General features: G+C 47.9%; 1 protein-coding gene across 1 annotated transcript in view; it reads right to left on the bottom strand.

The window, feature by feature from the left end:
• Positions 1-25,275, bottom strand: part of MDGA2 (MAM domain containing glycosylphosphatidylinositol anchor 2) — a 353,191-nt gene that overhangs the window by 173,075 nt on the left and 154,841 nt on the right. Inside the window, exon 2 of the mRNA XM_060269123.2 lies at positions 25,088-25,227. Coding sequence (XP_060125106.1) covers positions 25,088-25,227 — 140 coding nt within the window. The remainder of the gene's footprint in view (positions 1-25,087; positions 25,228-25,275) is intronic.

The following is a 25,275-nucleotide window of genomic DNA, read 5'->3' as shown; positions in this document are numbered from 1 at the left end:
ATCAGCCTTCTTTATGGTCCAGCTCTCACTTCCATACATCACTACTGGGAAAACCATAGCTTTAACTATACGGACCTTTGTAGGCAAGGTGATGTCTCTGCTTTTTAAGATGCTGTCTAGGTTTGTCATTGCTTTTCTCCCAAGAAGCAAGCGTCTTTTAATTTTGTGACTGCTGTCACCATCTGCAGTGATCAAGGAGCCCAAGAAAGTAAAATCTCTCACTGCCTCCATTTCTTCCCCTTCTATTTGCCAGGAGGTGATGGGACCAGTGGCCATGATCTTGGTTTGAAAGAGGATTAGGCAAATTGTGGAGGAGAGGACTAGCATGGCTCTGTTCTCCCTCCACAGTCAGAGGCAGCAAAGTTTCTGAAGACCAGTTGCTGGAAACCACAAGAGAGTAGAGGGCTCTTGTGATGTTGTGATATATGGAAACACAACCCAGGGACCTCTTCCTCTGAGGGTCTGCAGGAGGAGATTCCCTCTGACCTTCTTCCCTGCAAGGGATGCAACATCTCTCTTTCCTATCTAGCTCCACGACCTCCACGTCCTCCGGGCCTCATCATCCAAGGGTTGGGCACTTAATACTGAGACGTCTCCTGCTGTGCCTTAGGGCTCAGCTCTCCTTACACACTGAGCAACTGCCTGGCCACCTGAAAGGCCTTCAAAGCCATTGTGCACAGCAATAACCCTCTTCTGCCCTGAGGTGAATGGAGCGTCAACTCCCCAGAACAAGGCAGCTGAAGCTGAATTGGATCCTGCCACCTGATGAGCGTTCGGTGTCCATTCGCATGCAGGGGGTGGATATTTGAGTTCCTCCAGACCTCCTGATCTGACCCTTGTTCATCTAGGCAATGTGAATCCAGGAATGAGTCAATCAACATCCTGTCTTCCTAAAAGGACTTTGCAAACCTTTTAAAGAACAGAAGACAAGCCCGCTGGATCAGGCCAGTGGCCCATCCAATCCAGCATCCTGTTCTCACGGCAGCCAACCAGATGCCTATTATGGGAAAACAGCGAGCAGGAATCTTCACTGGAGGTTTTTAAGCAGAGGTTTGGATGGCTATCTGTCAAGGATGCTCCAGCTGTGATTCCCACACAGCAGGGGGGTTGGACTAGATGACCCCTGGGATCCCTTCCAGCTCTACAATTCTATGACTCTGTGACAAGAGCACTCTCCCCTCCTTTGTTTTCCAGCAACTGGGATTCATAAGCATTGTTGCCTCCAACTTTGGAGGCGGAGCAGGTCCACCCGGCCTCGTCGCCACTGATAGCTCTCTCCTCCATGAATTCTGTCCCGAATCTTCAGTTTGGCTGAATGACTGCGAGTTGTAGTGTTAAAGCCCAGTACGTCCAGACATTATTAACTTTCTCTTATGGCTGAAGTACCCGTGGCTAAGCAGCTTAATTTAATTAGATCATACGCTCCAGATCATCTGCTTGACAGTATGGTGCAAACCATTGGCACGCCGGTCCTCTTGGGAGAGAGACTACAGGCTCTCCTTCATTATACGCCATCCATCGCCTAATGATCCAGACAAGGTGCAGAGACTAAGCACGCTGGACTCCTGATCTCAGGTCAGATGTCGGGATGCTACCATGTGCCAAAGTATGTCTGACATCTCCCTACAGGCTGCAACTCTCACAATGATGGATAACTTGGTGTGGCTCCTTTAGCCTCTGCAGATGTTCCCCTTTGCTTTGCTTTGTCCAATCTCCTTTCCCAGCAGTTTAGTAGCAAATCGGGAAGAACGAGACTCACGGGAGGAGAACCACAAATTCACTTATTACGGATAGCACCAAATATTTCCATTTATTTGTTTGCTTCCTGCTCGCTTCCTTTCATGGAGTTCAGTGCTAATGTCTTTAAATTGATGGAGTTCTCAGGTGGCACAATGGGTCAACCGGTCTGGCTGTTAATCAAAAGGTTGGTAGTTCAAGCCCTCCCAGGGATGGCTGTGGACAGGATTCCTGCATTGCAGGGGGTTCGACTAGATGACCCTTGGGTTCCCTTTCAACTCTACAGTTCTATGATTCTATGAGAGGGCGGCTATGAGTGGCTGCTAACCATGATGGCTATGTTCTAACAACCTGCAATGATCCTTTCAAACTTCCTGCTCAACCACTGTGACTCTTCGTAGCTGCAATTCCTGCACTGTAGGGGTTTGGACTAGATCAGGGGTGGCCAACTTCCAAGAGACAGCAATCTACTCACAGAGTTAAAAACTGGAAGTGATCTACCCTCCTTTTTGGGGTTCAGGTCAAAGTTGTTGAGCTTTTTTTTTAAGAAGGAAAGCCCTGTTTTGTTGTTGAGCTTCTTTAGGGAAGAAAGTGATGTTGAGCTTTTTTATTTGGAAGGAAAGCCCTGTTTTTTGTGGCTCAGGTCATTTTAGGGGTGCAGGGCAAAGATGTTGAACTTTTTCAGGGCACCCAAAGTTTTCTAGCTTCTTTGGGGGGAGCCACTGATCTACCGGTGATCTACCACAGACGCCCAGTGATCTACCGGTAGATCACAATCTACCTGTTGGACATGCCTGGACTAGATGATCCATGAGGCCCCTTCCAACATGGCTTTTGTATGATTCCCCCAATATAGGAGGTTAAAAAGGAGACAGAGTACCACTCTATTCTGCCTTGTCCTGGCCACCTTACCTGGAGTCTTGTGTCCAGTTATGGGCACCACAATTTAAGAAGGATGTTGAGAAGCTGGAACATGTGCAGAGGAGGGCAGCCAAGATGAGCAAGGGTCTGGAAACTAAGCCTGATGAGGAATGGTTGAGGGAGTTGGGCATGTTTAGCCTGGAAAAGAGGAGACTGAGAGGAGATATGATAGTCACCTTCCAATATCTGAAGGGCTATCACACGGAAGATGGAGGAAGCTTGTTTTCTCCTGTTCTGGAGGGATTTTTACAAGAAAACAGTTCCAGCGCTATAATTCTATGATTCCGAATGACAGAAAGGCCTGTGGATTTTGTTTTGTTTTCCTTTTTAAAAGGAGTGGGAGGGGGGGCAAAGGTTTGATGGATGTGTGCACCCAAAATTGCTTTTTGAAAGTTGAACCCTGGGCAGTTCTTTGGTACAAATAAAGGGGTAGCGAAATGCTTGCGTTCAAAATGAGAGGCTTAAAAAGCCCCAGAGCAGCTAAATGGCTGCATTATGCAGAAAAGAAGGTATGCTGTTAAAAGTAAAATTGCTGGAGCCGTCTTATGAGAAGACCATTCTCGAAATCGCCATCATAACAGATCCGAGTAAATATGTCATTATTGTGAAGGCAAGGAAGATGGGATGCTGTGAAGGCAAACTCTCTCTTTTTTTTGGGGGGGGGGTCCACCTACCAAGTGATTAAAGGCTGCCATTTATCCCCGTAATTTGTTCCTCTGGGATTTCAAGAGGTTTTTATCGCTTCATATTTAGCACTTTTCATATGAAATAATCAATACTAATTCTATGATTAAATAATTCCCTTGAATGGCTGTTTTATTTATTTTGTATTTTTGTCAATGCAGGCAGGGAAATCAACCTTCCCCCGCTTGCTTTCAAAAGACAGCAGATAGATTCTTTCTCCTTTTGCCAGTCAGTGGATCAGGACCTCCCAGGACAACTTCCAGATATATTTTCATTAACATTAACTAGTGAATATTTGTTTATTTGCTTACCCACTTATTTATTACCTGCCCTTCTCACCAAATCTCCCAGTGCGGGTTACAACATTAAAACACAATACTGAAATGAACTACAAGCAATTTCAAGAGAACTACAAAACAACCTACGAGATCGCTTTGCCCTACATGTGCCCACTCAACATAATCCCTGTTCCACATCTGTAAGAACTTGGCTGTTTAGAATCATAGAATCATAGAGTTGGAAGAGACCACAAGGGCCATCCAGTCCAACCCCCTGCCAAGCAGGGAACACCATCAAAGCATTCTTGACATATGCCTGTCAAGCCTCTGCTTAAAGACCTCCAAAAAAGGAGACTCCACCATACTCCTTGGTAGCAAATTCCACTGCCGAACAGCTCTTACTGTCGGGAAGTTCTTCCTAATGTTTAGGTGGAATCTTCTCTCTTGTAGTTTGAATCCATTGCTCCGTGTCCGCTTCTCTGGAGCAGCAGAAAACAATCTTACTCCCTCCTCTATGTGACATCCTTTTATATATTTGAACATGGCTATCATATCACCCCTTAACCTTCTCTTCTCCAGGCTAAACATACCCAGCTCCCTAAGCCGTTCCTCATAAGACATCGTTTCCAGGCCTTTGACCATTTTGGTTGCCCTCTTCTGGACACGTTCCAGCTTGTCAGTATCCTTCTTGAACTGTGGTGCCCACAACTGGACACAGTACTCCATGTGAGGTCTGACCAGAGCAGAATACAGTGGTACTATTACTTCCCTAGATCTAGATGCTATACTCCTATTGATGCAGCCCAGAATTGCATTGGCTTTTTTAGCTGCTGCATCACACTGCTGACTCATGTCAAGTTTGTGGTCTACCTAGACTCCTAGATCCTTTTCACATGTACTGCTCTCAAGCCAGGTGTCTCCCATCCTGTATTTGTGCCTTTCATTTTTTTTGCCCAAGTGTAGTACCTTACATTTCTCCTTGTTAAATTTCATCTTGTTTGCTTTGGCCCAGTTGTCTAATCTGTTAAGGTCCTTCTGAAGTGTGTTTCGTGTGTCCTTCACCTAAGGATTGGAACTTTCTGCTGCAGATATTCATATTGTGCAGCTTGAAGTGACTGGATGCATAAGAACCGACTCCTTTTGGAAATAAAACATTGTCAAGGCCCATCCGTCTAGTTAAAGCTTTACTTGCAGAACTTTCTTCAAAACAGAACAAAAAGCAGTAGATGGTACATCCAAATAGTTCCAGACAATACTTAGCACCTTGGAAAATTCAAAAGGTTTCTCTCCTTAGAAAATTCAAAAGGTTTCTCTCCTTACAGCTTCCATTTTGCCTGCAGCTTTCCCCCCCCCTGGAGATCCATTTACACATCCTTCCTTCCACAGAGGCTGGGGACAAAAACTAAAGGCAACTCCCTTTCAAAATGGAGATTTGCAACCAAATACCTGTTTCACCTGATCTAAGGTTAAACACTCATGTGGTAGCTAGCAGAAAACAACAATAGTTAATTAACAACCAACCAACCAAAGAGCTCAGAGACCACTTAGTATACTTCAGTTGAATTTTCCAATATTAAAACTTTCAGCAACACACACAGGCATTTTCCATTCCAGTGTTAATTTAACACAGGCATTTTTCCATTCTAGTTTAACAATTACACTTAGCACTTCCTGCCTATTGATATCAAGTAGGTGCCACACTGTATTCTTTTTTGACACCTGATGCTGATGCAAAATTTAATTTGTTTTGGAATTTTAACTTATTGCAAGTTTTAATGTATTGCATCCCCCCCATCCTATGGTTTTATATTTTCATAAAGCACTTTGAGATTTTTAAAAATATAATCAAGCAGTGCATAGATTTTATGAAACAAACAAAACAAAAAAACTTGGAACCATGCAAATAAGATGGGTCCTAAAAACATACACCTTGAGTGTCAAAAGGCTCAGGTAGGGAGGTGTGTCTTCCATATCCCCTGGAAGTTGTACAATGAAGGTGCTGGGGAGTTCCACAGCTTCCGAGCCACCACAGAGAAGGCCCTCTCTCAGGCCATTGCCCCCTCGGCCACTGAGGACAGAGGAGCCACCAAAAGCGCCCATTAAACAATGACCAGGCCTCTAAATTGTACAGAGAGCCTATTGTGAGTACAGCAGGCCAGGCTGGGTGGGTCAATAGTCTGACTCAACCTACGAGATGGCGGTGAAAGCCACAAAGAAGTCTTACTTCTCAGCTTCCACCGCATCCGCTAGCTCTCGCCCGGCACAACTTTTTCGAACAATCAGGTCTCTAACAACCCTTGAGGATCAGTCAAATTTAAACACAAATTCGACCCATAGCTGTGAGGCATTTGCGAGCTTTTTTGTGGAGAAAGTCTTGACACTTCGCCGTGACCTTTCTGCCAATTTTGATACAATAGCGGAACTAGAGGCCCCTCGACTGTCTTCGAGTTTAGTATTGGACCATTTCGACCACATACTCCCCGCTGATGTAGACAGATTCCTCCAGGCTGGGAGGCCCACCACTTGCTCCCTAGACCCCTGCCCGTCCTGGCTGATTAGAGCGTGTCCAGACGAGGTACGGGGCCCCCTGGTTGAGATTATCAACTTGTCTCTCAGTTCAGGGACTTTCCCAGAGGAGTTGAAGGAAGCAGTGGTGCGTCCGCTCTTAAAGAAAGCATCGTCAGATCCGCTAGATCTATCCAATTATCGCCCTGTTTCAAATCTTCCGTACTTGGGTAAGATAATTGAAAGAGCGGTTGCCGAACAGCTCGGTAGGTTTCTGGATGAAACATTGGCTTTAGATCCATTCCAGTCCGGCTTTCGTCCCGGCCACGGGACCGAGACAGCACTGGTCGCCCTAACAGATGACCTCCGTAAACAGCTGGATCAAGGCGGGTCGGGGCTGCTGATTCTTCTAGATCTGTCAGCCGCCTTCGACATGGTCGATTATGAGCTTTTAGACCACCGCCTTGCCGACGTGGGGATTCAGGGCACAGTCCAACAATGGCTGCGTTCCTTTATCTCAGGTCGGGGACAGAGGGTGGCGCTAGGGAGGGGGTTGTCACCGCGGCATTCCTTGGTGTGTGGAGTCCCGCAAGGTGCAATCCTTTCCCCAATGCTTTTTAATATCTTCATGCGCCCCCTTGCCCAGATTGTCCGGAGTTTTGGGCTGGGTTGTCATCAATATGCTGATGACACCCAGATTTATCTGTTGATGGATGACCGTCCTGCCTCGGCCCCGGACACATTGACCAAGTGCCTGGAAGCTGTTGCTGGATGGCTACGTGGGAGTCGGCTGAAGCTAAATCCTTCGAAGACAGAGGTCCTCTGGCTGGGTCGGGATGACATGGGGCGGGGGGGCCAACTTCCATCTTTCGCTGGGGCCCAATTAGTGTCAGCCCCTTCTGTCAAGAGCTTGGGGGTAACCTTGGATGCCTCCCTTTCCATGGAGGCACAGGTTGCAACCACAGCCAAGGTGGCATTTTTCCATCTCCGCCGCATTAAGCAGTTGGTCCCCTATCTCTCTCAACCTGATCTAGCCACAGTGATCCATGCGATGGTCACCTCTAGGCTTGATTATTGTAATTCGCTCTACGCGGGGCTGCCCTTGAAACTGACCCAGAAACTCCAGCGGGTGCAGAATGCCGCGGTGAGGCTCCTTACAGGGTCCCGGCTGCGGGATCATATTCATCCAGTGCTTTACCAACTGCACTGGCTCCCGGTGGAGTACAGGATCAGGTTCAAGGTGCTGGTTTTGACCTTTAAAGCCTTATGCGGCTTAGGACCCTCGTACCTACGGGACCGCCTCTCCCGGTATGACCCACAGAGGACATTACGGTCCACAAATAATAACATATTGGAGATCCCGAGTCACAAGGTGGCTAGGCTGGCCTCGACCAGGACCAGGGCCTTCTCAGTACTGGCCCCGACCTGGTGGAACGCTCTGTCCCAGGAGACTAGGGCCCTGCGGGATTTGTCATCTTTTCGTAGGGCCTGCAAGACAGAGCTGTTTCGTTTGGCCTTCGGACTGACGCAGTCTGACCCCACGGTTACCCCTAAGGTTTTATTTATAATGGTTTTATCTTATTCGTAGATTTTTAATTTTAAAATTGAATTTTAACATTGTATTATTCTGTTGTTTTAACTGAATTGTTTCTTTTATATTTGTGTTGATATTATTTGTTGTTAGCCGCCCTGAGCCCGGTCTTGACTGGGAAGGGCGGGGTATAAATAAAAATTATTATTATTATTATTATTATTATTATTATTATTATTATTCTGTCCCTAATGCTGAAATCCAAGGGCAAATCTGCAGGTGGAAAACCTCAGAAGCGACCTGGCCTGGCCTTCAGTTCAGCCCACGGAAATGCCCACCAAGCCTCCATAATCGGTTAGAAATGACAAAAGATTGTTATGTTAGGAAAACATTCTTTAAGAAACAGATAAAAATTCCTGGAAGCTTTAAAGAGGGTTCCAGAATTTTCTTTGGTGTGTAGGAGTGGCACTCTAGGTTTGATTGGTGACAGCTGGAGGTGCCAATAAAGGGAGGAAGTTGCGGGCTGCAATTTCCGCAAGAGGAAAGCTCTCTCTCTCTCTCTCTCTCTCTCTCTCTCTCTCTCTCTCTCTCTCTCTCCCCCCCCCCCTCTCTCTCTCTGGCAGCACGCACGCTGAAAACAAGGTTGAAAGTAAGACAATGTGTGCTGCTGGTACTAAATTTTGCTGTGTCAGAATTGTTGCTTCATGGACTGAGATTGTACCGTGCGGGAGAGATAAAGAAGGAATGTGAATAGTTTGTACAGTGGAACCTCGGGTTGAGGACATAATCCATGATGGAGGCACATCCGCAATCCACAGAGTTTGTAACCTGCAGTGCTGTGTCTGCGCACGCGCGTGACGTGATTTGGCGCTTGTGCGCATGCGGCAAAACCTGGAAGTAACCCTTTCTGGTACCTCTGGGTTTCCCGCGGTCCACAACCTGAAAACACGTAACCCGAAGCGTTTGTAACCCAAGGTACCACTGTATGTAATAGTAACAGAAATGTTTGTGCAACCAGTCAAGCAATAAAGAAGCTCTCGATTGTGAATTTGAGGATGACTCCTGTTCTTGTCCTCTGCCTCCGGGGAAAACTCTGCTACAAACAGTAAGAAGTGGTTTTACCGAGGTGCCACCACACAAGCAGAAAAGCGCAGTGGAAGTGTGTGAGCAGTAACCTCTAATATCTTATACACCACTGAAAAGGGCAATCATTGTGTTCTGCTTGCCTGCTGATCCCAAGTTACATGCTGACAAGTCCTCATCTAGGGAAAGTCACTGGTGGGAGGTGCAGGGCTGAATATTTAGGGGCAGAAGAAGAAGGGGGGGGAGTTTGGACTTGATATCCCGCTTTATCACTTCCCAAAGGAGTCTCAACGCGGCTAACATTCTCCTTTCCCTTCCTCCCCCACAACAAACACTCTGTGAGGTGAGTGAGGCTGAGAGACTTCAGAGAAGTGTGACTAGACCAAGGTCACCCAGCAGCTGCATGTGGAGGAGCGGAGACGCGAACCCGGTTCCCCAGATTACGAGTGCACCGCTCTTAACCACTACACCACGCTGGCTCCTGTGAGGCTGGCTTTGTTGAGGGGCAATGGCTCACTTTTGCAAATTGCGACCCAGAGGAAGAGGTTTTCTCATCCCGCTGCTGAGAGGCTTGTAATCAGCTCTCCATCCTCGGGGCTCCAGGGAGCATTTCTCTATATCCCGGCCCTGCAAGCAGGAAGCACCTTGAGCCTCTGAAAGCCTTTCTTCCCAAGCGAAATAATCCGGGAGTTATTGAAGCAGGCTCGTGCATCGAGCCGTATGCCGGGGGGTGAACCACTGACCTGCCTGACAGCTCCATAACTCGAACTCATATCCTTAGAGACAAGAAAGTGTCAGAGACTACACCACTAGGCTGGTGCTGAGCTAGGCTGGTGCTGAGCTATCCCAGCCATTCTCCCTACAGCGGCCTTGGTACTGTTTTTGGCCCCTTAGCCCCTTCCCCCACCTTCAAATGAAATCCATTTAACTGAGCATCCAAGAACACTCTCTTTGAATGTTTTCTTTCCAAGCACTATATTGTCCTCTGTGCGCAGAGACTATTGATTTCTTGCAATACAATAGCGTTTACTTAAACTAGCTCCCTTGATGAAAACCTCACAGCATTAGTTAAACGAGAAGAGGGCTAGATTCCAGCATAACGTTTTATGTGCACTGGGCCATGGCGGCAATTTTTCTCCATGGCTAAATACACAAAATGTTCAGTAAAAACAACAACAAGTTATCCCACTCTCTCAGATTACTAGGGACATGAATGAAGCTGAATGTTGGAAGATTCAGGCCAGATAAAAGGAAGCCCTTTGTGCAGCAAAAGTCAACTTAGGTGAAGTTAACTATGGAACTCCCTGCCACAGGAAGCCACCAACCTCGATGGCCTTAAAAGAGGATTAGACAAATGCATGAAGGAAGTTAAGGCTATAGATGACTACTAGCCACAGTGGCTATGCTCTACCATACCTCTAACATTTTTGTCCCCAAAATTAGGACATCAGGAGGGGCGCACCTTGCAATTCAGCAGGTGCGCCAGAGCTCTGCCGTGCCCCTGCTGACTCGCGCCGGACCGAAAAACAGAACCAAAAAGCAGGAGATGCAAATGGAAGCTGTGATTGGGTCCCGTGTTTCCCGGATGTCACACATAAAACGGGACAGTTGTAGGATATGTGCTCTGCCTCCACGGTTGGAGTCAGCAATGCTTCTGAATGCCAGTTGCTGGAAACCACAGGAGAAGAGAGTTGCTCTTGTGCTCAAATCCTGCTTGCAGGATTCCCATGGGCATCTGGTTGGCCATCGTGAGAACAAGATGCTGGGCTAGATCCAGCAGGCATACCCTCCAACATTTCCCCTGCCCATCTCACTGGGTTGCCCCAGCCACTCTGGGTGGCTTCCAACAGAAGAATAAAATAATCGATTAAAGATTAAAAGCCTCCCTAAACAGGGCTGCCTTCAGATGTCTTCTAAAAATCCGGTAGCTGTTTTTCTCTTTGACATCTGATGGGAGGGCGTTCCACAGGGCAGGTGCCACTACCGAGAAGGCCCTCTGCCTGGTTCCCTGCAACTTGGAAGGAACCGCCAGAAGGCCTTCAGCACTGGACCTCAGTGTCCGGACAGAACGATGGGGGTGGAGATGCTCCTTCAGGTATACTGGGCCAAGGCCATTTAGGGCTTTAAAGGTCAGCATCAACACTTGGAATTGTGCTCGGAAATGTACTGGGAGCCAATGTAGATCTTTCAAGACCGGTGTTATGTGGTCTCGGCAGCCGCTCCCAGTCACCAGTCTAGCTGCCACATTCTGGATTAGTTGTAGTTTCCAGGTCACCTTCAAAGGTAGCCCCACGTAGAACGCATTGCAGTAGAGGTTTGATCTTCTTGCAGTCCATGCTCAAGAGTCTCCTCCAGCACCATAATTCAAAAGCATCAATTCTTCGGCAATCAGCCTTCTGATAACTAGAACTTGCACCACTCTGGCGAGACAGTCTGCAGGCAGGTAGGGTCTCAGCCTGCATACCAGATGGAGCTGATAGACAGCTGCCCTGGACACAGAATTGACCTGCGCCTCCATGGACAGCTGTGAGTCCAAAATGATTCCCAGGCTGCGCACCTGGTCCTTCAGGGGCACAGTTACCCCATTCAGGAGGGGAGAGGACCCTTGTGTTCGAATCCTGCTTACAGATTTCCCATAATGGGTAGCTGGTTGGCCCCTATGAGAACAAGAAGCTGAGCTAGAGGGGTCACTGGCCTGATCCGGCGGTGCTGTCCTTCTGTGACAGAACATGGGACTTCCTGCATCTGAACTATGTGTTGGAAATGCTCGAGGTTGTGTCAGTCTAGAATCCCTGCTCATCTCTCCCCCCCCCACACACACACGTGAATAACATTTGCACTTTGATGATCTCCTATGGGGTTCAACTTACTCTTTTGGGGTGGTTCGTGCCAATTTTTTAGGTGGGAAAGAATATTTTTCTGGTAATTGGGTATTTACCTCATCAGCATAATGATCCTCAATTATGCAATTAGTTTTCATGTGTGTAATCATTTGAACATGTCATTATGCCTAATTGCACCTTTAAAAAAGCTATAAGACAAAATCCTCATCCTTTGATTGACACGTGCATGGATGGGGTAAGGGAAGCCCAAGGAGGGGAAGGAGAGCGGCCTTCTGTCTTTCAAGTTATTTTTTTTACATTTTTAAAAATAAAATCAACATCTTACTAAGATGGAGAAGTTTCTGGTGTCCTCTCCTGGTTTTTTGTTTGCATTTGCCTTGAAATCATTGCGGGTATTTTTGGGGGTGGGGGCAGTCAGTCTGGAAGATGCCCTGAGCATAGGTGCCAACTCCCAGATTGAAAAATCCGGGATTGGCGTGGCGTGGCACCGGAAGTCACGCTGCGGCCATTTTGGAACCGGGCAGAGCAGCACCGGAAGTCGCTTCTACGCATGCTCTGCCCATTTCCAAAATGGCTGAAGCGCCAGAAATCGCTTCTGCGCATGTCCAGAGACTCCAAACATGCGCAGAAGGAGCCTCCCCGGGCCGGTAAGAATCCGGGGGATTTACGGGAGTTTTTAAAATCCGGGCTGCCAGCGGGAAACGGCTGGGAAAACGGGGGTTTCCCGGGGAATACGGGAGACTTGGCAGCTATGGCCCTGAGTCTCCTCCAATTCTTTGGGTCCTGTGCCCAGTGAGAATTGGAGGAGTTTGCTGAGCTGGTCAGACAAGGTTATTATTATTATTATTATTATTATTATTATTATTATTATTATTATTATTATTATTAGACAGTGATCTTAGCTGCCCACTTGAGTGTCTTCATCAGCATCCCAAAAGGATGAGCCAGGTTGCAAGTGCTACAACTACCGTATTGGCCTGAATATAAGCCTCACTCCCCCCCCCCAAATTCCGACCGTGAAAAGTTATAGCGTGGCTTATATTTGCGACCTTACTATATGCAGCCAGGAGCACGGGGCAAACAGCGCCAGGAGCGAGGCAAAGCACCGTCCGCCCTGCACGTAGTCCCTCGTCCTCTCCCCCCAAGGCCAGGAAGGGAGAGAGCGAGAAAGGGGGAAGGCCGCGGGCAATGCAGCGCAGCTCCCCCCGCCCCAGTATGCAACCCAGAGCAGCGGAGAATGGAATGGCTGATATTGGAGTATTTTTTTCTCCCCCCCCCTTTCCAATTTTAAAGGTGTGTCTTATTTTGGGTGCAGCTTATATCCGGGCCAATGCGGTAAGTGATGGGGCTCTCCAGGATAATAGGTGGGCCTTTCCTCAACCCCATCATTTAGCTGTGAGGGAGGAGAACAGGCTGGAAGCTGGAGACATAGAGAAGGAAGATCTGTTGGGGTGCTGATGCTGTGAGCCCCAACATCCTATGCCCAGGTTGTATATATCCTATATAATAAAGTCCAAGTGTCTCTGCGTCCAGTCTGTGTGTCCGTGGGATTGCGCTACTGCGCATGTGCCCCACGGACAGCCTTCGGACAGGATAAACCAGGACCGTGAGAGAGATTACATGCTTGCTTATACACAACCATACAAAAAAAAGTGTGCAGCTTCCCCTTGCCTCTGCTGCGCTACGGAAGGATCTATCTCTTTCCTCCTGGTTTCTTCTCCGTTAGAGGGGCAGGAGAGGAGGCAGGCGAGTGCGGGCGAAAGGGAAAGGGAGGGTAGGTGGGTGTGGATAGAGAGAGTGCACGAGCTGCGAGTTATGCGGCTGCTGGGCTGAAGGATCGTTTAGCCATTACTGAGGGGCGAAAGCAGGAGAGCGGGCAGGCGGGCGCACCCACGGGGGAAGGGGGAATTAGTCCCTGGAAGTGTGTGTGGATTTTGGGGGGGGGTGGTTGGAAGGTCTGCTGCAACTGGGACCAGCGAGGGGGGCGGGAGAGAGAGAGAGAGAGAGAGAGAGAGAGAGAGAGAGAGAGAGAGAGAGAGAGAAGAGGAGTAGAAAAAGAGGGTGGGAAATGGGGAGGGAGAGAGGAAGATGAGGAGCCAGCTGGCTGGGGCGGGGGGGGGGGCAGGGAAGGGACTGAGTGAGGAGCTGAGGTGGTAGCGGTGGGTGGTTAGTGGGGGGGGCGCTAATTAATTCTAGCACCCGTTAATTTAACGGGCTTCATGATACTAGTGTTTATATAAAAGCATATGTCTTAAAGGCACCACATTCTCCACCTGACTTCATTCCAAGGAAACAGAACTCTGGGCAAGGCCTGGCACCCCCGGAGCCTCTTGCCGCTTGGAGTTTGGGGTGGCATGCGACTATGTGCTTGGGTTCCTTGTGGGGTGGCAATGGCGATGAGGCAATGGTGCGGCCCTTCAGTCCTGGGAGCCTCAGCCAGCGTTTTGGAATGGTAAAGACGAGATGCCGGTTTGCTGCCTCATTGAGAAAAGAGGCCACAGACGCAGCTATTTTTGATTTTGTGCAATCTGCTGCTCCCCTCATCACAGCAAGGATTGCTAAAGTGGGCATTGTTATTTTGCAAGCCAAATTTGCAACAACAAAAAAAGAAAATGAAAAGACCTCTTTAAAATTATATTTACAGCTTCCTTTGATCACAATTAAGTGAAACATAAAAGGCTCCTTTCATGTCTAAGCAGAGACAGGAAGTGCAGTTTTAATTGACAGAAATGCTGATAATTACACTTCATTACTGCCTGCAAGAGGGATAGTGCTTACTCAGAATACTCCTGTCCTGATTTAATGCTCCAGGCCTAGATTACGAAAATTCATACTTTGTGAGGCAGCTCTTGGAGACAAATTTCCAAATCTTTTGGTAGAAAGTGGAGGTAGAAATAACAGTCTTGTGGGGGGTCTTAAGGATGAAAAAAATGATTATTGTAGAGGCTTTTGCAGCCTGCAGTCCACTTCATCAAACATATGGTGTGTTGCCTTGAATTGCCTTGAATTGCAGGTTCAATGAGTGTTCAGTCTGCCTGGGTGCAAATAGTCAATCTCTACGGTTGTGCGGTGGATGCTTGGGTTGCAAATGTGATCCGGGCGGGAGGCACGTTCTCAACCTGCAGCATTTGCAACCCGTGCTTGCGCATTTGCGCATGCGCGGGTCGTGATTTGGTGCTCCTCCGCATGCACACGTGCTGAAACCCGGAAATAACCTGTTCCGGTACTTCCAGGTTTGGCGTGGAGCACGACCTGAAAAGACGCCACCTGAAGCTGCTGTAACCCGAGGTATGACTGTATAGTCATTCACATGTGACATTCAATGAGTCTGTCTACCTGCGTATGTCATAGCTGTGCTGCCCAGATCAACCAATGTAACTCTTTCACAAAAACACTTGTACATGTGTAGAGGCAGCTTGTGCCTGGGTTCAAGGTAACATGTGGAACAGTCTCCCTTGTGAGGCTGAGGACTCTCCTTCCTTGGAGGTTTTTCAGCAAAGGTTGGATGGTCATCTGTCATGGATGCTTTAGCTGACGTTCCTGCACTGCAGGGGGCTGGACTAGATGACCATGGGGGTACCTTCCAACTCTTCAATCCTATGAGTCTATGATAAGAATATAGGATGAGCCTGCTGGATCAGGCCAGTGGCAGTGGAGGAGGAACAGACCAGCTGTTGCATCAGACCAAAGCTCATCTAGTCTAGCACCCTGTGCTCAGAGTGGACACCCAAACGACTGTGGGAAACCGACAAGCAGGATTTGAGCTCAAGCGCCCTCTCTGGTGGTTCCGAGCAACTGGAATTCAGAAATGTTGCTGCCTCCCATCACGGAGGCAGCTGTCAGGGACTGAACCAGAGACCTTTGGCATGCAAGGCAGACGCTCTACCAGTGAGTTATGGGACCCTTCCCTGTGTCCTAGGAGATGAGGATTTGCTCAAATTGCATTCTGAACAGGAATTCTCCAGCAGAGACAGGGCAAGATGCTCCCAGAACAGGGGAGCGCAAGATGCACCGAGCTTATTTGGCCCATGGGCCTGCAGGTGAAGGTAAAGGACCCCTGAACGCTTAAGTCCAGTCCAAGGTGACTCTGGGCTTGCGGCGCTCATCTCACTTTCAGGCCGAGGGAGCCGGCGTTTGTCCACAGACAGCTTCATGTGGCCAGCAGGACTAAACCACTTCTGGTGAAATGGGGCACCGTGACGGAAACCAGAGTGCATGGAAACACCATTTGCCTTCCTGCCACAGCGGTACCTATTTATCTACTTGCACTGGCGTGCTTTCGAACTGCTAGGTTGGTAGGAGCTGGGACAGAGCAATGGGAGCTCACCCCATCGTGGGGATTCAAACTGCCAACCTTCTGATCGGCAAGCCGAAGAGGCTCAGCGGTTTAGACCACATCGCCCCCCGCCTTGGCCTGCATCCCACGCCCCATTGCCTGCTGCTGTGGATGAGCCATGCCCATCTGCCGTTTGTGCTTCTAGGAGACGGGGTGGAAGAAGGAGACTTCAGCTGGCTGCCCCGAGGCTCAGCACTGGCTCCCACCCCACACTGACCAGCGAGCTGCCCCCGAGCCCTTCCTTGCGCAGCCGACGCCATCCATGCAGCAAGAGCCTTTTGGCAATGTTAGTGTACACCAGCTTCGCTCCTCGCTGGCTTGCTGCTTGTTGCTAACCAGCCCTGCAAAGCTCAAGGATCAGCTGCGCTAAATATAACCCTCCTTTCTAAGCCACTGCTGGGATGCAAAGGAAGATGCTCCGTCAATTCCTTCCCAACTGTACATCGGCATCTTTGCCGAGAGCAGGCCTCTTGCTCGGAAGAAGCGGCAGGGATGCGGGCGATGCAGAGCCTTCCTTTCAGAACAGGAGGATCATAGAATGGTAGAGTCGGAAGGGATCCCGAGGGTCATCTAGTCCAACCCCATGCAATGCAGGAATGGCAGCTCAATCTCAGATTGATAGGTGAGACTGGGACCTAACCCAAAGATCTCTCTCGGATTCAGCTGGACACAACTTCCACTGGTCTGGCCAGCATAGCCCATAATCAGGGTGGCTTCCTAGAGGCATCTGGTTGGCTGCTGGGAGAACAGGATTCTGTGGGATGTGATACACAAGTAGCAGTCAAATACAACATTCCTTGTTTTCCTAGAGTGGACATGCAAGAGGATGGTCCAGCCAGTCGGAACTTCCTGTTTCCTCCTGGGATGGGACATACTTCCTTTGCCTGTGACTAAAGGTGGGTGTGACCTTACCTGTGCCGGTAACAAAAGCACAAGGCACAAAACGCTCTTTCTCTCTTTTTGACTTCCTCCGTCGTTGGAGCAGCTCTTAGCCAGAGATGCTCTGTTGGCTTAGGACACTGGGATTATTCCCACATGGGATAGTTCCACATGTACATTATATACTTTGTAACTAAGTCTGCCTTCAGGGACCCAACTGTGAACAGATGATGTGAGTAAACTTATTTTATATACCTTAAACAAGATAGTGGCATGTTTATTCTTTTAAGAGGGATAAAAGGGGAACTTACCAGGAACATACAATTCAATACTGAATTGTATGATAGTGAGAGGCTTACACAAGCCTGCACCCAGCTACCCGCTGTGCGTTTAAAAGGGGAATGTAAAACTCTGCTAAGTAAAGGAACTTGCTAGCGCAAATTAGGAAGGATATTATTAAACAATGTATCCTCTCCTGCCTCCCTGAACATTCCCACCGATTCTGCACCTGATGTTCCGCTGGCCTGATCCAGCAGCTGCCCCTTGCATCCTAACGCCCTCCCAGCAAAGCCCACTTAAAATATTGGCGATGTATTTCAGTCTGGCGATTGCATCCTTCCATACATAGTTAATTACATCTGACTCCTTGCTTGCTTAGCACCGCGGACTGCGCTAACAAGGTTTGCGCGCCGTTATTCTCGAAGCGTCATTAGGGAGGCTGTCTTTTATAGATTTCACTTTTATTACATGCACCGCTAATGAAGGCATAATGCGATTATGATGGACCGAGTCCCAGGGAAAATTGTTGCCAATTGGGTTTGGCACAAAATAATAAATTGCCTTTGGATCGAGTGGTAGGTTTGGGGAATAAAAAGAGGGACCCTTTTAGGCATCAAAATAAGGCCTGTTATGAGTTGAACAAGGAAATTAGATTTAACAGAAGCAAATCAATTTGCAGCATAAACTAACACAATAGCTATATACAAGCTGGGACTCCAATTTTTTTTGGGGGGGTGGGGAGAATGTGGTATCTTTATTTATTTTTTATTTTTTGCAGAGGAAATGTTTTAGATGAATTAGTTGTTTGTCCCTCCTCTCGCCTGATTGTTTTCCCCAATTAAATTTTCTTATAGATTCTTAAAGCGAACAAGCTTGCTCCTCTAAGGAAAGTTGAATTGAATCGCTAAGTAGGAGAGTCATAAGGATTTGTCTCTAAACACCAGAGGTGCCTGTTCAGCAGCAGAAAACTGCTAGGTCTGAAAAAATTATAAGAATTCTCGAGCCTAGCAAGGGCTCCTGAAAAAATGGGGTGGTATTCATAGAATCACAGGAGAACTGGGGTCTCCGGGGCTCATCTAGTCCCACCCCCTGCAATGCAGGAATCACAGCTAAAGAAGCCCTGACAGGTGGCCATCCAACCTCTGCTTAAAACCTCCAATATATCACCTCTCAGTCCACAATTTTCCAGGCTAAACATACCCAGCTCCTTCAACCGTTCCTCATCAGGCTTGGTTTCCAGACCCTTGATCCTCTTGGTTGCCCTCCTCTGCACACCTTCCAGCTTGTCAGCATCCTTCTTAAATTGTGGCGCCCAGAACTGGACACGATATTCCAAGTGTGGTCTGACCAAGGCAGAATAGAGTGGGACTATGACTTCCCTTGACTGGGATTGAATGCTAGTCCTATTCATAGTAGATCTACTGAAGTTAATAGAAATGGCTATCTGAGGTTGTCTTTGTCCATGGAGTTTGAGACATCACCTTGCCGACAAAGGTGGAGCAGAGACATCACCTTGCCGACAAAGGTCCGTATAGTTAAAGCTATGGTTTTCCCAGTAGTGATGTATGGAAGTGAGAGCTTGAGAGTCCCATGGATTGCATGAAGATCAAACCTATCCATTCTTAAGGAAATCAGCCCTGAGTGCTCCCTGGAAGGACAGATCGTGAAGCTGAGGCTCCAATACTTTGGCCACCTCATGAGAAGAGAAGAATCCTTGGAAAAGACCCTGATGTTGGGAAAGATTGAGGGCACTAGGAGAAGGGGACGACAGAGGACGAGATGGTTGGACAGTGTTCTCGAAGCTACGAACATGAGTTTGACCAAACTGCGGGAGGCAGTGCAAGACAGGAGTGCCTGGCGTGCTATGGTCCATGGGGTCACGAAGAGTCAGACACGACTAAACGACTAAACAACAACAAAATCTGAGGTTAATTCATTTCCATGGGTCTCTGCTGAGCAGGACTTAGCCAAATACAACCCAGGGACATCAAATGAATGCACTTACGCAGGTTGCACGGCAGTGAAATGGAGTTTGCTTCACAGTGGTACCTACGTCCTCAAATTTAATCTGTTCCAGAGGTCCATCCCCAAACCAAAGCGTCACAGAACCAAGGTGCACTTTCCCGTAGAAAGTAATGTAAAATGGATTACTCCGTTCCAGACTTTTAAAAACAACCCCTAAAACAGCAATTTAATTTAATTTAATTCAAAATAATCAATGTAAAGGGACCCCTGACCATTAGGTCCAGTCGCGGACGACTCTGGGGTTGCACACTCATCTCGTGTTACTGGCCGAGGGAGCCGGCATTTGTCCACAGACAGATTTTCTGGGTCATATGGCCAGCATGACTAAGCTGCTTCTGGCGAACCAGAGCAGCGCACGGAAACGCCGTTTACCTTCCTGCTTGAAGCGGTACCTATTTATCTACTTGCACTTTGACGCGCTTTCGAACTGCTAGGTTGGCTGGAGCAGGGACCGAGCAACGGGAGCTCACCCCGTTGCGGGGATTCGAACCGCTGACCTTCTGATCGGCAGGCCCTAGGCTCTGTGGTTTAACCCACAGCGCCACCCGCCTTGTAATCAATGTACTGCACTATAAAATAAATAAGACAGTATTGTAGATGATAAAAATTCAGATTATATGATAGCTATTGTTTGGATGGAGGGCTTTTATCCATTTCCGCAGTCACACAATCAATCAGTAGCTAAACTGGGTTCCACACAGTCACAAAAGCAAACGAACCGGAAAAGCCTCAAAAACAAAAACGCAAAATAAATAGCAAAAACAAAAGCGCCAAACTTAATCTGTTCCGGAAGTCCGTTTGACTTCTGAAATGTTTGAAAAACCAAGGTGCAGCTACAGATTGGTGCAGGTGCTCTGGAATCAATAGCCGACGGCCGCATCAGACGTTTGGCTTCTGAAAAACATTTGAAAACCGGAACACTTACTTCCAGGTTTTTGGTGTTTGGGAACCAAGGCGTTTGAGAACCAAGGTACCACTGTCTCTCCATCGGGGATGCAGCAAGCAGACAGCTCAGCTTATGAATCATCTCTAATAGGGGCTGCAGAAAAATGGTTGTTTAGCAGGGAGCACCGAATCTGCCGCCCGCCCTTGCAGTCCTGAGGTGCTCCCAACCGGCTGTTTTCGGGAGAGGAGGCCCAGGATGGGAGAGAGATGTGCAAGCACAGACTCTTGCGCACATAAGCATTTCTCTCTCCCCGTTATGGAATTTCACTTTCCTTGCTAATGCTAATGACTCTCGCTTTCCCCACTGTGGCAGTAATAGCTGCTAATCAACTTGTAATGCAGTAATCACAACTGCAGGCTATGGCCATGCAAAGCAGGGGGAAAGAAATAAAGAAATAAATGGGGGGGGAGAGGGGGAAGGAGGGAAAGGAAGAAAGGAGAGGGGAGAGGGAGAGAGAAAGAGGGAGAGGAAGGAGGGGGAGAGGAAGAGGGGCAAGGCAGGCACCACAGAAATTAGAAAAAAGTAGGAGGAAAAAATTTCAACTACCAGTATAAATAAAGTGGAAGTATATACAATAATAAACATTATCACTATAGGTTTTGTTCCATTTCGAAAAATGACATTTCATTTTGCTGTTTATCAGTGCTTTTTCCTGGGGGGACGCAGGTACACATACCCCTAAACATTTTGTGAATCTTTGTACTTTTGTCCATTTAGTGTATTTATTTTCCCCGATTTGAACTATAAACTGGTGACTTTCTCAAGACAAAACGAGAGTGCCCCTAAACATTTTTTAAAAAGAAAAAAAGCACTGCTGTTTATTATTGTTCATATTTTGAATTAGATGTATATGGGGTACTGAAATCTCTTAAGTGCTTAAGGCCTGAAAAGGTCTTGATCTGGCCCTGGAAAGAAGGGACCAGGTGTTTTTTTTTGGGGGGGGGGGGTTTGAGAGATATACAAAGCTGGTGGAAAGCAGATTAAGACGTTGGCACTAGCTTGGCTGCAGGAGTTGCTGGAAGGAAACGTACAAGACGCCATCCAAACATCTTGGGGAACCCTCTCCAGATTTTTGTGGCGTTTACTCCTTAGCCTTATCTCTCCCAGGGGACCCAGGTGGCGCTGTGGGTTAAACCACTGAGCCTAGGGCTTGCTGATCAGAAGGTCGGCGGTTCGAATCCCTGTGACGGGGTGAGCTCCCGTTGCTCGGTCCCAGCTCCTGCCAACCTAGCAGTTCGAAAGCACGTCAAAATGCAAGTAGATAAATAGGAACCGCTACAGCGGGAAGGTAAACAGCATTTCCATGTGCTGCTCTGATTCGCCAGAAGTGGCTTTGTCATGCTGGCCACATGACCTGGAAGCTGTACGCCGGCTCCCTCGGCCAATAATGCGAGATGAGCGCGCAACCCCAGAGTCGGTCACGACTGGACCCAATGATCAGGGGTCCCTTTACCTTTACCTTTACCTTATCTCTCCCAAACATAGGGTTCAGAGTCTTCCTTCTCCTAGATGCTGTGCCGGATTTACGGATAAGCTAAACAAACTCTAGCCTAGGGCCCCACTCTCTTGGGGGCCCCCAAGAAAATTAAAGGGGAAAAAACCTGGATGTACATTTCCAAAATATAAGATAAGAAAACAAATAAAATAAAACTTACATACAGCAACAGTGTTTAGTGTTGTGTAGGCTCCTAGGATGTAAGTCATGGGTCCTGCCTGCTAGCCTGCTCCCTAAAATATCACTGGTTTGCTCCTTTCTATATATAGGGCGCCTACAAAATAAAAAAAATTCCTTCAGTAGCACCTTAAAGACCAACTAAGTTTATATTTTGGTATGAGCTTTCGTGTGCATGCACACTTCTTCAGATACACCAGAAACAGAAGTGTCAGACCCTATATATATATACAGAGGGTGGTGGGTGAGGTGCTAAAGAAAGCTTGATCATGCATAATGAGATAAGAATCCGATGTCTCTATTCATCCCAGGTGCTTCCATGGTTTTAAGCTTGGTAATGATTTCCAATTCAGCAAGAATTGGAAAGCTTAAAACCATGGAAGCACCTGGGATGAATAGAGACATCGGATTCTTATCTCATTATGCATGATCAAGCTTTCTTTAGCACCTCACCCACCACCCTCTGTATATATATATAGGGTCTGACACTTCTGTTTCTGGTGTATCTGAAGATGTGTGCATGCACACGAAAGCTCATACCAAAATATAAACTTAGTTGGTCTTTAAGGTGCTACTGAAGGAATTTTTTTTATTTTGCTTCGACTCAGACCAACACGGCTACCTACCTGTAACTAGGGCGCCTACATTCTGCATGGACTGGTTGTAACAATTACTTTGATAAAATACATATTTTGTTATGTGCAAATGGCGTGAGCTACCTATTAGGTCCATAAGTTACCGTATAGCATATATTAAAACAAACAAACAAACAAAAAACCAGCAACAAAGGGCAGCTCCTCTATAGCACATGCAGAATCTGCCTTCTTAATCATTGGACCCCCTCTTGGTCCACTCCAGCCCCTGTTTTCAGACACAGGGGAAGTCCCTAACACAGGCACCCCCAAACGTGGCCCTCCAGATGTTTTGGGACTACAACTCCCATCATCCTTAGCTAACAGGACCAGTGGTCAGGGATGATGGGAACTGTAGTCCCCAAAACATCTGGAGGGCCGAGTTTGGGGGTGCCTGCCCTAATGCATCAAGGGTTAGAGACCCATCAGCTACCTTTGCCTGGTTTAGCCTGCCAGTTGAAGCCGTTCTCCAGGTGTGCCACTGTCACCTGCTGACATCTTCTAGGAGCCACAGGTGAGAGCTGAGTGCAGGGTGGGGACCAAAGGTGGACAACCTACCCCAGAAGGAGCACAGTGTCGTCCCCCCACCAGAGATACTGCCCCTCCCCTAACACCAAATAGTAATGGAGTATTGATGTTTTATCAACTCAAGAGCAGGGTGCAAGAGAATGATTTAGGCTTCCTTTGTTGAGTCGATCATTTTGGGAATCGCTTTTTCATATAGGAGACATGCTTCTTTTATGTTTTCCAATTAATCTGAACAAAAGGACCTCTGCGTATGCATAGATCCTGTTTGGTTCTCGAACACTGCAGTCCTGTGCTCAGAAATAACTCCCGCCGAGTTCTGCGTGGCTGTTTCCTAGGGAAGTGGTATAAAACGACGGCTGTTTTAGACATACTTCAGAGACATGCTCACGATTGTCCTGTACACAGCCCTCCTCTCCAAAACAAGGCACTTCTGGGTGCTTTTTAGCCATTATCTGTGCTGCAGTATCAAACACTTTGGCAAATTACTTAATTTTCTATTTTGCATCATTCTGGTGCAGGAAGCCAGGAAGAATGTGAATAATTTCATCCATTAAGTGGGACATTAGTTGCCATGGAAACAATGCCCCCATATAAATCTGTATCGTAGTCCCTCTGCCCACTGTGGGGGCTGCAGAAGGGCCTTAACAAGCTAGGAGAGTTGCAGGATCAGGCCAAGTGCTCGCCTAGTCCAGCAACCTGCTCTTGCAGTGGCCAGTCATATATTCTCAGTGCTCACAATGGCCCTGTAAGGTGGGATAGTATAGTTGCAGTTGGTAGAGTATGAGATTCTTAATCTCGGGGTTGTGGGTTCGAGACCCACTTTGGGCAAAAGATTCCCGCATTTCGGGGGGTTGGACTAGATGACCCTCACAGTCCCTTCAAACTCAACAATTCTCTGATTCTATAGAGGGAGGCATGTCTGAGGCCACCCTGGGAGTTCATGGAAGAGGCAAGATTCAAGCCAACCGAAATGATTATGGGGATGAAGAAACACCCCGATCAAGAAAGGTTGCAGACTTTTTCATTTAGATGACAGGCGAGGAAAAGGCGCCATGATAGAAGTTTATTAAGAGAATGCATGGCAAGGAGAAAGCAGATAGAGAAAGTTCCCCGCTCCTCACAACACAATGTCCAATGATTGGCCCCTGGTCTGATCCTGCAGGCTCTTAAGCCGTGGACTTCCTGATTCCAAGCTCATCCCTCTTGGCAGGACACTACCATGGTTTGCTTTCTTCAACAGGGACTCCAAGCAATTCATTGTCAGAAGGGATGGCATTTGCCAGCCCTCTCTTTGCCGAGAGTTGGAGAGAGAGAGAGAGAGAGAGAGAGAGAGAGAGAGAGAGAGAGAGAGAGAGAGAGAACAGGAGAGAGAACAGGAGAGAGAACAGGAGAGAGAACAGGAGAGAGAACAGGAGAGAGAACAGGAGAGAGAACAGGAGAGAGAGAGAGAGAGAACAGGAGAGAGGATGGGAGACAGGCGGAGATGAGAAATCCATAAACTGGTAAAATGAAGTGAAATCAATTGTCCTTCCAAGACCTGAGTTGAGAAAATAGAGATTTGAGGGGAGAAAACACAGAGACCTGTGCAATGTGTTGGAACCATGATAGGCTAGTTTTGCCAGAGTTTTGCTGATCTAGTGGCATCAGAATCTCTTTGCCTGCTTAAGGAAGTCATTTTCCGGACACTATAAAGAGCTGGCACCCACACCGAGCCCTTCAGAGCATCTGAAGCTCTCAGGTAGCAATGGCCAAGTGGAGCACTCCAGGAGTCGGATACAATTCCGTGCCACCCCCCAAGCCCCAAGTGGTGAGAAATTATAACCGGAGCATGTCCCACTTTGGTGAAAGAGTGCGCTGACAGGTAGGGTCTCAGCCTACCCGTAGACAGCTGCCCTGGACACACAAATAACCTGCACTTCCATGGACAGTTGTGAGTCCAAAATAAAAGCAACCCCTGGTTCTTTAGGGGCACAGTTACCCGATTCAGGACCAGGACACCAGCCTGCCCCCCGCCCCCCTGGTCAATATTGTCAAGGTCGTTTAATGAGGTTTGTTTGGCGCATTCCACATCCTGATTCAAAGGTGTCTCTAAGCAGCTTATGACATCACACAAAAATACCACAGGTAAAGGCAAGGAAAAACCACCCTCCCCCAATTTTGGAGAAGCAAATCCAGCTGTGGACCTCGCGCCTCACAAGATGAGCTCACCTGCGGCCGAGGGTGCCCTGTGACCAAGCAGGTCAGCTCCAGCGTCTCCCCTTCCCGGATTGTGTACACTCTCTCCGAGTATCGCTCCTCCTCAATGTTGCAGGCCAGGCCCGAGTGGATGATCCTCACTGTGGGTGGGGCTGCAAAGACAAGCGGAAGGAGATCTTTGTTATCATTTTGAAAATTTG

This window comes from Zootoca vivipara, chromosome 1 (assembly GCF_965207765.1).
Source record: "Zootoca vivipara chromosome 1, rZooViv2.hap1.1, whole genome shotgun sequence".
NCBI lineage: Eukaryota > Metazoa > Chordata > Lepidosauria > Squamata > Lacertidae > Zootoca > Zootoca vivipara.
Note: the sequence above shows the minus strand (reverse complement) of the source record. Positions and strands in the feature narration are given on the sequence as shown.